The sequence below is a fragment of the Anomaloglossus baeobatrachus genome, chromosome 1 (assembly GCF_048569485.1).
Source record: "Anomaloglossus baeobatrachus isolate aAnoBae1 chromosome 1, aAnoBae1.hap1, whole genome shotgun sequence".
In the NCBI taxonomy this organism is placed as follows: domain Eukaryota; kingdom Metazoa; phylum Chordata; class Amphibia; order Anura; family Aromobatidae; genus Anomaloglossus; species Anomaloglossus baeobatrachus.
The window spans coordinates 96,932,099-96,949,892 of NC_134353.1; the positions used below are offsets into that span (position 1 = coordinate 96,932,099).

The 17,794-nt window shown below is 40.9% G+C and overlaps 1 protein-coding gene across 1 annotated transcript in view; it reads left to right on the forward strand.

Annotated features, from left to right (window-relative positions):
• LOC142303152 (uncharacterized) overlaps positions 1-17,794 on the forward strand; it is a 225,933-nt gene that overhangs the window by 149,429 nt on the left and 58,710 nt on the right. Inside the window, exon 6 of the mRNA XM_075344313.1 lies at positions 12,825-12,974. Coding sequence (XP_075200428.1) covers positions 12,825-12,974 — 150 coding nt within the window. The remainder of the gene's footprint in view (positions 1-12,824; positions 12,975-17,794) is intronic.

Below are 17,794 nucleotides of genomic sequence, written 5' to 3' on the forward strand. Positions count from 1 at the left end.
CTCAGTGATGGCTTATTTTTTACGTCTCGAGCTGACGTTTCTAATGGTACTATTTTTGCGCCGATGCTACATTTTGATTGCCTGTTATTGCTTTTTGTGCAAAACTTGCAGCGACCAAAAAACGTTTGGATTTGAAAAATTTTGGTCTTTGGGATTTTTTTGCTGCTACGCCATTTACCGATCAGATTAATTGATTTTACATTTTGATAGGTCGGGCATTTCTAAACACAGCGATACCAAATATGTGTATATGGTTTTTTTAACCCTTTAATTTTCAATGGGGCGAAAGGGGGGTGATTTGAACTTTTAGGTTTTTTTATTTTTTTTTATTTATTAAAACTTTTTTTTTTACTTTTTTTTAGTTTACTAGTCCTCCTAGTGTAGTATATGGATCAGCAATCTGATTGCTCTTCCATATCTGTAGATCTCAGCTACAGAGTTGAGAACTGCAGATATGCTGCTTTACTCTCAATGCTGGCACTATGCTGGCACTGAGAGAAAGTGACTCATGTTAGCTACAGGCATCATCACATTACCCTGTGCTACCATGGCAACCACCGGAAGTCACGTGATCACGCACGTGACTTCCGGTGGGAGCGGCGGTAAGTAAAAGTAATGGCCGCACGCATATACTGTACATCTCGCTGCCAGATTTTGGCAGCGAGATGTAAGGGGTTAAAAGTTGCGGGTGGAAAGCAATTCCACTCGTAACTTGCAGGCGCACATGTCAGCTTTTGAAATCAGCTGATATGTGCGCAGATCGCTGCGGCCTGCCCATGGCAGGGGGTGGGGATTAACCTCACACGATCCACGACAGATATATCCGTCACAGGTCGTGAAGGGTTTAAGAACCTTATCCGAACCCAATCGAACACCTATGGAGAATTCTGAAGAGACAAATTGTCATCACTCTCCATCCAGCATTACATAGTTACATAGTTACTAAGGTTGAAAAAAGACCTAGGTCCATCTAGTTCAACCTTCCTCCACCAATTCTACATTTGGTCACAAAGTCATTTATAACCAACAATGTTGTGTGTACTGAGGAAATCATCCAGCCCTTTTTTGAAAGCTGTTATAGTATCTGCCATTACTACCTCTTGTGGTCGGCATTCCACAGTCTGACTGCTCTAACTGTAAAGAACCCTTTCCTATTTAGCTGTCGGAATCGCTTTTCTTCCACTCGCAGTGAGTGCCCCCTGGTCCTTAGTATTGTCTTTGGAAGAAATAAGTCATGTGCCAGTCCTTTATATTGACCACACATGTATTTATACATATAAATGCAATCTCCTCTGAGACGTCTTTTTTCTAAGCTAAACATATCTAACTTTTTCAACCTGTCATCATATGGGCGGCCTTCCATTCCTTGTAGTAGTCTAGTTACCTGCCTTTGAACTGACTGTAACTTCTGAATGTCCTTTTTAAAATGTGGAGCCAAAACTGAATCCCATATTCCAGATGTGGCCTTACAAGTGATTTATAGAGGGGTAACAATACGTTGGGATCACGGGATCTAATCTCTCTTTTTATACACCCTAGAATCTTGTTTGCTTTTGCAGCTGCTGCTTGACATTGAGTGCTGCTGCTCAGCTTATTTGTAATGAGAATACCCAAGTCCTTCTCCTGTTCTGTAGTCCCGAGTTTACTTCCATTTAATGTATACGCAGTTATAGGATTACTCCGTCCTAGGTGCATTACTTTACATTTATCAACATTAAATCTCATTTGCCAAGTATCTGCCCATTCTGACATCTTATCCAGATCTTTTTGTAATATTATACTATCAAGGTCAGTTTTTAATATCCTACATAGTTTGGTGTCATCAGCAAAGACTGACACTTTACTATCAATCCCATCCACAAGGTCATTAATAAAGAGATTAAAAAGAATTGGTCCTAGCATAGATCCCTGCGGCACCCCACTGCTGACTATAGCCCATTTAGAGAATGTTCCATTTATGACTACTCTTTGTTTCCTATCTTTTAGCCAATTCCTTACCCAGTTGCATATAGTTTCCCCTAGTCCTTGCTTCTGGAGCTTTAGTATAAGGCTATTATGTGGTACAGTATCAAATGCCTTTGCAAAGTCCAAATAAATCACATCAGCTGCATTACCAATATCCAGGTTTGCACTTACCCCCTCATAGAACTCCAACAGGTTGGTTAGACACGATTTATCTTTCATGAATCCATGCTGTCTGTCAGTTATTATATTATTTTCTGCAACATATTTTTGCATGTCATCCCTTAAAATGCCCTCAAAAACTTTGCATACTACTGATGTCAGGCTTACTGGACGGTAGTTGCCTCGATCTACCCTCTTACCTTTCTTAAATATCGGTACCACATCAGCAAACCTCCAATCCTGAGGCACCAACCCTGTTACAAGCGAGTCTAAAAAGATGAGATACAGCGGTCTGTCAATTACGGAGCTCAATTCCCTCAATATTCGTGGATGAATGCCATCTGGCCCTGGGGATTTGTCAATGTTTAATTTACTCAGACATAGGCGTACTTCTTCTTGTGTTAAATTAATTATATCGGGTGGTGAACTTTGATTTTTCACTTGTTGAATGATGCCTGGTACAGTCAGTTACTTGGTGAACACAGATGAGAAATGCCTATTTAATATCTCAGTCTTTTGTTTGTCCTATATAACTAACTTGTTATTATATTTTAAGGGGCCAATACTATCCTTTGTTTTCCTTTTGGCATTAATGTATTTATAAAAGATTTTGGGATTTATTTTAATGTCATTGGCGATTTTTGTTTTAGTAGCTAGTTTTGCTTGTTTGATTTCTTTTTTGCATTGTCTATTGATGTCTTTATACTCCTGAAATGCTATTTCTGTATTCTCAGCCTTCAAGATTTTAAACGCCCTTTGTTTTTGTTTTAGGCTCTAGAAACAGTAATTCTGGAAAACTGGAGATAGATGTTGCAATATATTGCTAACTTGTTCATTCCAGGCCTAGAAGATTTGGTCCTGTCCTTAAAAATCCTGCAGGTCATACAAAATACTAGATGTATTTTTTACTAGATGTAGTTTTTAATGTGAGGTGCATTTAACTTTACATCAACTAATTTGAGTAAAACTGAAGATTTTGTAATGAAAGTTATATTATTAACCTAATGTTCGTGTTATGGGTTCAAAAAATTGTTCTATAAAACTCAGTGTCATCAAATATTTCCAAATGGTTTTGTGGTCAGTGAGATAGTGATCAACAGCTTACTCTTCAAAGAGCATGTACTCATTTATGCTGACCACTATATATATATATATATATATATATATATATACATATATAGAGAGAGAAAGAGAGACAGAGAGAAGGGCAAACTATATAGTATCTAGTAGTCAGGTTCTGAGATTTGGAGATTTGGCACCATATAGAAGTGTCGTGATAACAAAGCATCTGTGACCCTGAATTGCATAGTCGGTTCAATATTTTTTAAAAAGACTTTTGGAAATATGTGGGATCTGTTAGACTGTGAGGAAAGGTGACGAACACTAGAAGAATATTCCAGGTGAATACTGCATGCATACAGCTCCATCAAGTGTAGGGCTTAGGAGCACAGTTAAAATATACCAGAATTTATTCTCATGGACTTTATTTATTTTCCCATCACTACCTCTGATCCAACCATCTATCTGTGATGCCCTGGTCTATCAGGTCGTCACAGGTTATTGTGCAGTCTGCCCTTATGCACAGTATCCAATCCTCCTTGGTTACGGTCCCTGACCGTTTGGTGTTGCTAAGAGCTAAGCTAATCAAAATCCTAGGAACACTCTGCACCACACCCACCAGACACTCCAGTGGACAGCCTGAAGGGAATAGGGCTGGCCACTAAGGGAGGTTGGTAAGGGAGGGTCAGGAGTGTGAAGAGAAGTCAGTGTGTGTAGTGAGACCCTCAAGAGGAGAGGTCAGGAGCTCAGCTCCTCAGTTACTAGGTGGCAGACGTTGGTCTGGGCCTGGTAGGAGCTGGAACCCCTGTCGCAGGGGATCATGACAAGGGGCACGGCATTGCTGAGGAGAGCAGCCAGCAGCCTTGTGCCATCTCCGGGCAGGGGACAGGGCATGACGGGGTACGCGGACCCTAGGCCGGGAAGTAGCTTCAAGCGTTCTGGTAATCTACCCGACGAGAACGGAGCCTTCAAGATCTGTTCTCCTCCTGCTCCAAAATCGGGGTACTAGCGCAACGAGAGGGATAGGACTTTCCCAATTTATAGTCCAGAAAATCCCAAGCGTGAACCCTGAGAGCAAGCTCACTCTGTTAGCCATACGGGTGAGCGGGACCCAACTTATTCCAAACTACAGGGGACAACAAGTAAAGACAGTGCCAAGGAAAAGGCCACAGGCTAACAAGCAACACCAACGAGCACGGGACTTCAGCGTACTCCCTCCTTGCTGCAGCGGTGCTCAGAACTTTGGTTTACAAATTGTCGGTGTTAGCGTTATTGGACTGAGTGAGTACGCAGTGCCCCTTACCTCCCCCATGGGATCCCTACACCACTATTACCGAGCCCCGGGGTATCCCCCCTACTCACGGAGGGGTTAAACACCTGGCTGCCATTCCATCGCCACCGGGTGCTCCCAGCAGCAGCAGTGGTATTCCACTTTACCACATACCGTGGGTGGCATCACGGACTTTATATACACCACCATCCCCTGTCAATATCCCCTTTTCGTTTTGTGTGGCCGCACAACCCTCGGGTCCGGAAACCCCTCGAGCCATCGCGGATCCAGATCCGAGCAGCAGCCCGGCTGCTGACCCAGGGGAGGTACATAACTATCTATATCATCCACAGGTATGTCTGTTTCCCACACTACAGAATCCAGCATCTCCCATCTTTTTACATCCATATTCACACTTCTGTATCTCTATGTTATTAGCATGTGTCTGTTTTAATTTTCTTTCCTGCTGGGTAAACTAGCACCTTATTTGTATTAACCTATTCACCCTTCGACGATTTTCCATTTTTCATTGTTGTCTTTTCTCCCCTTCTTCCAAGAGGCATAACTTTTTTTATTTGTCCGTCAATATAGCCATATGAGAGCTTTTTTTTACATGGTAAATCTGACCTGGCAGTATGATTTCCCAGGTCAAGACGGATTCATAGATACCAAACATACATAGTTTTACTTTTATCTACGTGGTGAAAAAAAATCAGAAGTTTGTAAAAAAGAAAAAAAAAGATTATCCTTTTGTCGTCATTTTCCGAGATCCGTAGCGTTTTCAGTTTTTGGGATCTGAGGCTCAGTGATGGCTCATTTTTTGCGCCTTGAGTTGGCGTTTTTAATTATACAATTTTTAGATCGCCTGTTATTGCATTTTAATGCAATGGAAAAACCAGCAAAGCAAGGTCCAGTGGAAACAGCTCAATATTTCGGAATCAAAAAATGTGTTAAAAATTACTTATTTATTGAAAATCTTTAAAAATACCACTCCAATATGTTTTTGGCAGAGCACGGAGTTAAATCCATGCAATGGCACGACTACGTATTTCGGCGTTATCCATACGCCTTCCTCATGACCATGATAATGCCAAAACACGTAGTCGTGCCATTGCATGGATTTAACTCCTTGCTCTGCCAAAAACATATTAGAGTGGAATTTTTAAAGATTTACAATAAATAAGTAATTTTTTAAACATTTTTTGATTCCGAAATATTGTGAATACGGAATTCTCACCTCTATCTCCATGCGGTTCTGAGGACAAACTACATCCATTCCCTTTTTTAGACTTAAAAGACACATTTACCGGTAAGCTGAAATTTTCTTTTTTGCTTTGTTTTTTCTTTATTTTATTGTAATGTTACGGCAATCAAAAAAACATAATTTTGGTGTTTGAATTGTTTTTCGTTCTACGCTGTTTACCTATCAGATTAATTGAATTTAGATTTTGATAGAGCGGACATTTCTGAAAGTGGCGATACCAATAATGTGCAATTTTTTTGTTGTTAATATTATTGTCTTACTCTAAATGGGGCAAAAGGGGTGTGATTTGAATTTTTGTTTTTTTATATATTTTTTTAAAACTTTATTTTTTACATTTTTTACTGATTTTACTTGTGCCCCTAGTGGACTTAATGACTGCAATGTGTGATTGATTCTTCTGATCAGAGCGATGTTTTAGCTCTGCTGGCATTTACTGGAAACACATACTCAAAGTAACATGACTGACACCCTTTTACAAAGCGTTCGCTGCTGTGCTGTGTCATGGTGGCCTTCACGTCACCCACACAACATGGGGAGGAAGATAGCCTTCTCCTTTCTAACAAATGTACCTTCAGCCTAATCCTACCTCTACCCTCTCTTGTCCTTCCTTCTTTTGAATTGCACACTGTCTTTTTTTTATTCTTCCTCGAACCTCCAAGTGACCATTATATACTGACCTCCAGGCTCTGCCACCGCCTTTATCGACCACTTCTCTACCTGGCTTCTTCATTTTATCTTAAGCTACCATATTCAGTATGGTGTAAAGAATTCAGCAGCCATTAAATGTATACTTCTAAAAGAATCTCATTGTTTGGATATCCATCATCAATAGGCTCCCTAGCATACCACATATTTAACATATATGTTTATTTAATTTATCACGGAAACTCATGCTATCAACAATTGCATCTTCAGCTATCAATGACTTTAGGCTTTTATGTTTAGAAAAAGTAAATCTTAATGGATATTGAATAGTTTCATTGCAAATTTTTAACTTAAAACAATTCAAATTATGTTTAACGAGTAAATTGTAACATATATGTAACTTCTACCTAATCTTAGGCCTAGTGTCTCTATGTTAAGCCTTCTATTGCATTTGTATGTTATTTTAGTTACCACGACATGTAAATTAGACAAGTGCATTGGAAAAAATAATTTAGTTACCATAAAATCATGCTTTTCCATCGATGGGCTTAGCTTACTACCATAGATGAGTCTTGATATTCGGCGGCTTATAAAAAGAAGAAGTCACATTGTCCTCCTATCTATACTACTAATGTTGCTCTGCAATTAGAAAACATTTTCCATGGTAAGAATAGGGAACAGTCATGATTCCTCTGTGCAGAGCACCATGCCTTTGGAGATGCTCTGCTGTACTTTCCTGAGTTACTGAGCTAGGCGTTTGACTGACAACGTAGGATTCCATGTTGGTGCTGATTAGTCAGGTGTTCCACCTTCCTGGTAATTGCAGGCTTCTTAACTGTGTGCCGCCCCCGTGCCAGCAGCCGAGCCGCTGCTGCTCGGATCCGGATCCACGGTGGCTCGAGGGGTCTCCGTACCCGGGGGTCGCGTGGCCACTCGATGAAAGGGGGACTATATACAGGGGGTTTTTTGGAAAGTTCGTGACGCCACCCACGGTGCGTGATAATGTGAGGGACCACCGCTGCAGTTGGGGAGCCCGGTGACGATGGTGTGGCAGCCTGATGTTTCAACCCTTCGTGGGAAGGGGGTTTGTGTCCTGGGGCCCGTCGGACGGTTGGTGAACGGGTGCCGCTGGGGTAGGAACAGGGGTATCTCAGTGTACTCACTCAGTCCAGGAATAACCACACCTTAGCTTGTAAACTAGAATTCTGAGCACCACTGCAGCTTGTAGCGAGCACGCTGGGGTCCATGCCCTTGGTGTTGCTGTTAGTCTGTGGCCCTGTCCCTGGTACCCCTGTCTCTGTTGGACCCGTGGGTATAAAACTCTGCGGGTCCCACTCACCTGTATGGCTAACGGAGTGAGCTTGCTCTCAGGGTTCACGCGTAGAATTTCTTTGGACTGTAGTGGGAAAGTCCTATCCCATCGGTGCGCTAGTACCCCGATTTTGGAGTGGGTTGGGGATGACACTTGAAGTCTTCACTCCCGTCGGGTAAATTACTGGAACGCGTGAAGCTTTTTTCCGGCCTAGGGTCCACCTACCCCGTCGTGCCTTTGCCCCTGCCCGGTGATAGCTCAAGGCCACCAGCCGCCCTCCTTGGCAGTCCGTGCCCCTTGACACTGTCCCCTGCGTCCGGGGTTCCAGCTCCTAAAAGGCCCAGACCAACGTCTGCCACCTAGTACACAGGAGCTCTCCTCTGTGGCCTCTCCTCACGAGAGCCACCACTACACCTCCTAGCTCAACTCTCTAAGCTCAACTGTCACTTTCCTCACTTTCCCCTCACCAACCCCCCATGTGGGCGGCCCTATTCCCTTCAGGTCACCCAATGGTGTGTCTGGTAGGTTAAAGTGGGAAGTGTTCCTAGGATTTTGATTTGCCAAGCTGTTAGCAACACCAAAGGACCAGGATCCGTAACCAAGGAGGGTGGATACAGTGCAGAAGGGCAGATTGCACAATACTCTGTGATGACCTGATAGGCCAGGGCATCACAACTGAGCATGCTCTCCCAGAACCTTGCCAGTTGTATTCCCTGGTTCTGCAGTTGTGCTGTTGGCTTGTGTCTCTGCATGTGTTCTGATCTTTGTTTTCTGACCCCAGACTGTTATTTAACTTCTATCTGGCCACTCCCTGTTAGTGTCTTGACCTCCTGCCTTCTGACCTTGGACCGTTACCTGACCACGTCTCTGCTTTTGCCCTGAACTTATTACATGCTCTCCTGCATTTCTGATCCACAGATATTGACCTGACTATGCCCCTATCTAATCTTTGTGCTCATATGTGTCCTGCCATTACCAGACCCAGCTTTCCTGACTACTCTTCTGTCCATACTTCCTGTAAGTAGTGGCTAGCATCACAAGAACTAGACATTGCATATGTTACTGAGTGTTAAGTCCTTTTCTTATTTGACTGGGAGATTTAATAATGTATACCGTTAAGGAAGGCCTACCCATGAGGCTGATTCTCAAGATAAATATTGCTTCAAATTTAGGGGGATAAATTAAGTTTCTTAAAATTAGTATATTAATCTATATATTTTAAAAAATATATAATTATTAAAAACACAATTAGTTATTGCATACATTTCCATCCAATATTATGTCTTAGTTACAGTAGCAGGTCTTATTCTTCTTAACCTTATCCATTATTTTTGCTTCATTTGACCTTCCCCATACCATGCACGTACATGCAATCTCACTGGTCACACCAAATAAAAAATCAATCAGATAAAAAGTCAGGCAAATAGAATAATATAATTGTTATTCCTGCAAATTAGCTAGGCTTGTCACAGTGTCACAGTCCTGATGTCTGTTTTTAACATTCTTATTGTATAACCTATCTCATAACCAATAATAGACTAGAGGACATAGTGGCATAAATGCAATACTTGTACCTTCCTCAGCAAAAGACAGAATTATTTGTGCTTGTACTTCTAAAATGAAGCTTGGCTTTGCAGCTGAAATATAAAAATGGGTTATTGAAATATAGGAGAAATTCTCTTTAAATTTCCCTCTCATAATGGTATTATCATAAAAAAATCCCTTTAAAGAAGTGGTTCACAACTCTGCAATAGTGGCCACCTCACTGTAAAACTGATAGGGAAGGCTCTTGTCATATACCTTGTTCAGCCAATTCTGCCTGTAAGTGGCGCTATTGCGGTCCACACTATGAAGTGCCCCCCATACCTGGCTGAGATCCGGTGATGTCACGTCAACTTCCAGTTGACCCGACATCAACGAGCCTGGCCCAAGTCTACCTGAGTGATTGTGCTCTGGGCGATGTTTCATCGCTCATCACAGCTTAGCATCTCGTGCGCGCTCTCCTTCAATGCAGAGCACCGCAAGCTGAAGCGATGCTGGGCTGTGATGAACAGTGAAACGCTGCCCACAGCCCGGTCACTCAGGGAGACTGGGGCCCACCTCAGTGCTGTTAGGTCATCTGGAACTTGACGTGACATCACCACATCTCAGGGGTCATGAAGCCCTGGGGGGGTCACTTCATGGGGATGAGCAGACCGCAATAGCGCCTCTCAAAGGCAGAATTGGCTGAACAATGTATTTAGAAAAAGCCTTCCCTATCAGTTTTCAATAGTGGCCACATCTCTGTAAGAGTAGTGAACCACCTCTTTAAATTGAGTGTGACAATAACCTGCATAGCTAAATTATAAGTCATATACCTTACCACTATGCAGCATATGTGATTTGGATTCCATTGACAAATTGCACATTAATATACAAATGTGACTCTCTGGGTTACTAATGAATTTGGTTTTAGGCTAAACCAGTCATCTGAGTCTAAGGGGTACTTTACACGCTGTGACATTGCTCCCGATATATCGTCGGGGTCACGTCGTTAGTGACGTACATCCGGCACGGTAGCGACATTGCAGCGAGTGACACAAATGAGCAACGATCAACGAGCGCAAAAACGTGCAAAATTGTTGCTCGTTGACACGTCGTTCATTTCCATAATATCGGTGCTGCTGCAGGTACAATGTTGTTTGTCGTTCCTGCGGCAGCACACATCGCTATTTGTGACGCCGCTGGAATGACAAACATCTCCTTACCTGCGTCTACCGGAAAAGGAGGAAGGAAGGAGGTGGGCGGCATGTTCCGGCCGCTCACGGAAATATGCAGACGTCCACAGGGCAAGGCGCCGCCCCTGTGATCACATTCCCTGCTATTTACATATGAAATATGAAAGTAATAAAACGTTTTATATTACTTTCATATTATACAAATTCACAGCACAGGGATAGGTAGAGAGGTGTACTTAGGGCACACATGCGTCTGCTGATAGGTCAGAACGCATATTCTAGGTGACAGATTCCCTTTAAACTAAATGACTTATTGAAAAAAAAACCGTTTTCCTCATGAAGCATCTGTACTATTAATAATACGGCAGTAAAACAAGATGGCAGGCATTATATCTCAACAATGATAATGATTACCTTCCTAGACAGAACAAGGGTGATATGCTAATGAAAGGCGCATAGAAATTTATTTATAATGACATTCTGGTTTTATATATATATATATATATATATATATATATATATATATATATATATATACACACATTTCTTTACACCATTGGTTAGCAAATATAGAATACTTATATATATATTATATAAATATATATATATATATATATATATATATATATATATATATATATAAAACCAAAATGTCATTATAATAAGGCATTGATTACAGCGCCAGATATTGTTATTTGTATATATATATATATATATATATATATATACATATATACATGCATACATTTCTTTACACCATTGGTTAGCAGATATAGAATACTTATATATATTATATTTATATAATATATATAAGTATGTTTTTATATATATATATATATATATATATATACAAATAACAATATCTGGCGCTGTAATCAATGCCTTATTATAGTGTGAATTGTGCTTATTAGATGTTGTAAGAATGAAGCTGCTAGTAGGCACGGGGTATCGTGTGTATATCCCCACAATAAAAACAATACAACAATAATTTAAACTGCCCTACTGCGCTAAATATTCACAAACTATTGAATGTATAGTACAATTACCTGTTGTATATTTGAATGCCAATAAGATGAATATAATAATGATGGTGACTGCTGGTGACAGATAAAAAAGTGATCCACCTTATTGTACAAAGCGAAAATTAATTAGTTGATAGGTGCAATGATACTAAAGCAGATATCTTTAAATTGCATGAATAATAATTAGTTTAATATTTGATATGTATATTGTGTAATGTCGACCATAACATAATATACATTTTCGCTTTGTACAATAGGGTGGCTCATTTTTTTATCTGTCACCAGCAGTCACCATCATTATTATTTTCATCTTATTGGCATTCAAATATACAACAGGTAATTATACTATAATATACACTCAATAGTTTGTGAATGGTTAGCGCAGTAGTGCAGTTTAAATTATAATATATATATATATTTCTGAAGACCATCTTTAAACCATTCATGAGAACATTTTTTTCCATGTTTGTGTTTTCCTCTCCTTTTTCCAAGAACCATAATTTTTTTTATTTTTCAGTTTAAATAACCATATGAGGGCTTGTTTTTTGCAGCACAAGTTGTACTTTTGAATGACATTATTATTATTATTATTATTATTATAATTTATTATTATAGCGCCATTTATTCCATGGCGCTTTACAAGTGAGAGAGGGTATACGTACAACAATCATCAACAGTACAAGACAGACTGGTATAGGAGGAGAGAGGACCCTGCCCGCGAGGGCTCACAGTCTACAGGGAATGGGTGATGGTACAATAGGTGAGGACAGAGCTGGTTGCGCAGTGGTCTACTGGACTGAGGGCTATTGTAGGTTGTAGGCTTGTTGGAAGAGGTGGGTCTTGAGGTTCCTCTTGAAGCTTTCCACGGTAGTGGAGAGTCTGATGTGCTGAGGTAGAGCGTGCCAGAGTATGGGGGATGCACGGGAGAAATCTTGTACGCGATTGTGGGAAGAGGAGATAAGAGAGGAGCAGAGAAGGAGATCTTGTGAGGATCTGAGGTTGCGTGCAGGTAGGTACCGGGAGACTAGGTCATAGATGTAGGGAGGAGACAGGTTGTGCATGGCTTTGTATGTCATGGTTAATGTTTTGAACTGGAGTCGTTGGGCGATGGGAAGCCAGTGAAGGGATTGGCAGAGTGGCGAGGCTGGGGAGTAGCGAGGGGAGAGGTGGATTAAGCGGGCCGCACCATTCATTTTATTATGAATGCACTAGAAAGTGAGAAATAATTCCAAGTGCTTCGAAATTAAAAAAAAATGCAATTCCAGAATTGTTTTGGGGGTTTTATTCACCATGTTCACTATACTAAAGTGACCTGACAGTAGGATTCTCCAGGTCAGTTCAAGTACATAGAAACCAAACATGAATACATAGTTCTTAAACCAAAAGTTATCCACTTATTGGTTGATGACAGCTACAATAAACTGCACTGCATCTTTAAAAAACGGAAATCTGTGAATGAGTGTGACTCCAGGAAGAGTGAGAAGATCCTGGATAACAGCAATGGTATGAAGAATGACAATGGGCTCCACAGAGGGTGGAGTCTTCAGAAGTATAACTACCGGTATTGTAACTTATAATCCAAAACCAAAAAGGGATGGAATAAATAAGAAAAGTCTAAACGGTGGCTTATTTTTTTATTGCAACCAGATTTGTATTTTCATGGATGTCACTCTGCTCTCAACCCTAGCTTTGTGTGGGCGGCTTCATCTTAATGAACCTGTTCTTGTGCAATGCTGTTATGATGCTACCACTAGGGAGTGCAGGAACTCAGGGAGGATGGAGTGTTCTTGAGTGCAGTCTACTGCAAGCCAACTAGATGTCACTAGCACCAATGCGGGGATACAAGAGTGGGCAGTAAGTCTAAAGGCCCAGTCACACACAACGACTTACCAGGGATCCCGAAAACGATGCAACCTGATAGGGATCGCAGGTAAGTCGCTGGGAGGTCGCAGGTGAGATGTCACACAGTCAGATCTTACCAGCGATGCAGGAACAATACAGGTTGCAGTAGCGACCTGTATAACGATCTCAGCAGTCACCGTGACCCTGTCACACAGTGTCAAACACAGCGATGTGTCCTGCACAGCAGGACGTCGCCTTTGAAGAAAATGACCTGGACCATTCAGCAACGACTAACAATCTCACAGCAGGGGCCTGATCGCTGGTAAGTGTCACACATAACGAGATCGCTAACGGGATCGCTACTGCGTCACCAAAACGGTGACTCAGCTGCGATCTCGCTAGCGATCTTGTTATGTGTGACAGTACCTTTAGGTCAGTGCCGGGAGGTCACGCCTGTACAGAGGAGCAAGCAAAGAGAGAGTCAGGTAAGAGCAGAGGGTCGAAAGGCCAGGAGGTCATGTCAAGAGCCAGAGGGAAGCAGAGCCAAAGTCAGAGTACACACCGAGGTCAAAAGCTGAGCAGACAAGTAAGTATGGAGGAGGGAGCAGAGAGGGGATTACAAGTGGAAAGCGAGTACAGAGATAGGGGAAGTAAGACAAGACTGGACGCAACAGAGGTCAGGGCGAGAGCAGTACAGAGACAGAAAAGTACTGTAAGAGATGATGGGACAGAAAGGAGGTCAGAGGGAGAGAGTACTTAGAAGCAGGATAAGATCAGAAACTCATAGGAACCAGGAAGCGCACACTGCAAAGCAGGGACTATTACTGGCAGTGTACAGACATAAACAACTCCAATAAAAACCAAGGTGACCCCTGGAATGAGTCTGGACAGAATAAGCTCCTCCTAAATGACCTAACCCCTGGAGGAAACTGACGGAAGGAAATTAAAAACACATACAGTGGTTCTGCACGAGCAGAGCCATGAGAGAGTCATGACAGCCGTGAACAGTAATAACAGTATAAGTACATGTGGAGTTGATTTCTTTTTTAGTTTCTTACCTAAGCAAATATCACTTACATATTATACATATAAAATTACAAATCCCCCCAAAAACATAGCAAATTAATTTTAATTCAAACATTATAAAATGTAAAACATGATATTATTGGCTTTTTTAAGGGATTATCAATTTTACCGTCCCGCTAATGTAACCACTGGGAAAGAAGCTACTGTAATTACTCGGAAGAGTAGACCATTGCATCGGAGGAGCTGTGTACTAGTGGCGTTAAATAAATATTTTTTTCAGTCATTAACATTCACTTGCGTTACACTATGTATAAATTCCTTACATTTATGGCAACACAACTTACACTTTCATCGTAACGAAGCAGTATTTTATTTAATTAACATTCTATAATTACCCTGATTAAACACAGCTAGGAGACCATAAAAACAGATTAAACATTATTGCTACAAAACTTGGAAAAAATTACCATAAAATTACTATTAAGCCTTAGGTAACAAAATTAATATCTGAAGTAGACTTTTATGGTTCTACCTTATGTCTTTTTCTCTTTAAACGGCACAAGAGGGAGCAGGAGCAAAAAAAAAGTACTAAACCCTGTGCAGCATGGGAGGTAACTTGCTAAGTGTCCTTTACAATTAATTATGGATGGAGATGACTGTAATTTGCCATCTGTCTTGGGTAAACTATTTTTATATTAACGCATAAATAAAGAAAACATTCCTGTTGAAAATGAAGTTTTGGCATCCTGAGGCTGTGTATACAAGCTCCAGGCTTATGCAGTGGAGGGACCATCATTAGCAGTCAGCAGATGGCGCTTTGTTGTGAATATATTGTATGACCTCTGTTTGTTTTGGCTTGTTCTCCCTGTAATCCTGCATGTTGTGAACATGCAGATATTAGCTGCTGTATGCCCCAAGTAAAACACTTCATTCTCCAACAATATCAAAAAGTACTGATGAATCTGCAGAAAACTGTGTGTGCAGGGGGAGGATTGTTGCGGTTTTCCAAAATTACAAAAAACTGCAGCATTTCTATAAGTATGTGTGCAAATGTGCCAAAAACATTGTTATTTTGTATATACAGTTAGGTCCAGAAATATTTGGACAGTGACACAAGTTTTGTTATTTTAGCTGTTTACAAAAACATGTTCAGAAATACAATTATATATATAATATGGGCTGAAAGTGCACACTCCCAGCTGCAATATGAGAGTTTTCACATCCAAATCGGAGAAAGGGTTTAGGAATCATAGCTCTGTAATGCATAGCCTCCTCTTTTTCAAGGGACCAAAAGTAATTGGACAAGGGACTCTAAGGTCTGCAATTAACTCTGAAGGCGTCTCCCTCGTTAACCTGTAATCAATGAAGTAGTTAAAAGGTCTGGGGTTGATTACAGGTGTGTGGTTTTGCATTTGGAAGCTGTTGCTGTGACCAGACAACATGCGGTCTAAGGCACTCTCAATTGAGGTGAAGCAGAACATCCTGAGGCTGAAAAAAAAGAAAAAATCCATCAGAGAGATAGCAGACATGCTTGGAGTAGCAAAATCAACAGTCGGGTACATTCTGAGAAAAAAGGGATTGACTGGTGAGCTTGGGAACTCAAAAAGGCCTGGGCGTCCACGGATGACAACAGTGGTGGATGATCGCCGTATACTTTCTTTGGTGAAGAAGAACCCGTTCACAACATCAACTGAAGTCCGGAACACTCTCAGTGAAGTAGGTGTATCTGTTTCTAAGTCAACAGTAAAGAGAAGACTCCATGAAAGTAAATACAAAGGGTTCACATCTAGATGCAAACCATTCATCAATTCCAAAAATAGACAGGCCAGAGTTAAATATGCTGAAAAACACCTCATGAAGCCAGCTCAGTTCTGGAAAAGTATTCTATGGACAGATGAGACCAAGATCAACCTGTACCAGAATGATGGGAAGAAAAAAGTTTGGAGAAGAAAGGGAACGGCACATGATCCAAGGCATACCACATCCTCTGTAAAACATGGTGGAGGCAACGTGATGGCATGGGCATGCATGGCTTTCAATGGCACTGGGTCACTTGTGTTTATTGATGACATAACAGCAGACAAGAGTAGCCGGATGAATTCTGAAGTGTACCGGGATATACTTTCAGCCCAGATTCAGCCAAATGCCGCAAAGTTGATCGGACGGCGCTTCATAGTACAGATGGACAATGACCCCAAGCATACAGCCAAAGCTACCCAGGAGTTCATGAGTGCAAAAAAGTGGAACATTCTGCAATGGCCAAGTCAATCACCAGATCTTAACCCAATTGAGCATGTATTTCACTTGCTCAAATCCAGACTTAAGACGGAAAGACCCACAAACACGCAAGACCTGAAGGCTGCGGCTGTAAAGGCCTGGCAAAGCATTAAGAAGGAGGAAACCCAGCGTTTGGTGATGTTCATGGGTTCCAGACTTAAGGCAGTGATTGCCTCCAAAGGATTCGCAACAAAATATTGAAAATAAAAATATTTTGTTTGGGTTTGGTTTATTTGTCCAATTACTTTTGACCTCCTAAAATGTGGAGTGTTTGTAAAGAAATGTGTACAATTCCTACAATTTCTATCAGATATTTTTGTTCAAACCTTCAAATTAAACGTTACAATCTGCACTTGAATTCTGTTGTAGAGGTTTCATTTCAAATCCAATGTGGTGGCATGCAGAGCCCAACTCGCGAAAATTGTGTCACTGTCCAAATATTTATGGACCTAACTGTATTAAGGAAAACTAAGTTGAAAAAAAAACCCTATAACAGCAAACTCCATCTGAATAGTGGACAGTTTTTTTTATGATAAATTGACTGAAAGACTGAAAGCATAATATGTAGGGATGATCACATACCTCAAATATTCGACTTCGAGAATATCCGACAAATAGGTCACCACTGTGCGAATATTCGATGCGCAATGTAAGTCTATGGGAAGCCCGAATAGTTCCGAATAGTTGTTATTCGGGTTTCCCATAGACTTACATTGTGCATCGAATATTTGCGAATAGTCGAATAGCGGTGACCTAATCGGCAAATATTTGCAAAGCCAAATATTTGAGGTATTCGATCATCTCTAATAATGTGCATTGAAAGAGCTCCTCCTCACTAGAGATGGTCTACCCATTTGAAATTCAAAGTTGGTGGCTTTGCCAAATTTTCACAAAATATTCGAATCACTGAATTACAAAACTTATAACTCTGAGGTCTCCTATGATATGACTATGTTGAACCACTTTGGGCTCTTTATTGCAAACACGGTCTTAGTAATGTCTAAAAGTCCTCAAACTGTCTGGATAGGAAAAAACAGATGGGAACCATCAGTAACCAACAGCTTATTTAACAACACACTGCAGTATCAAACTTTTTAAGCTAATTACATTTTTTTAAATGGTCCAAACATTTTCACTTTTGGGGAAGAAGATACCTTACTAGTGTTTAAACATATACGGTGCAAAAAAGCACAAGGTCTTACTTTCAGGGGATGTCTTACTTTCAAGGAGACATGG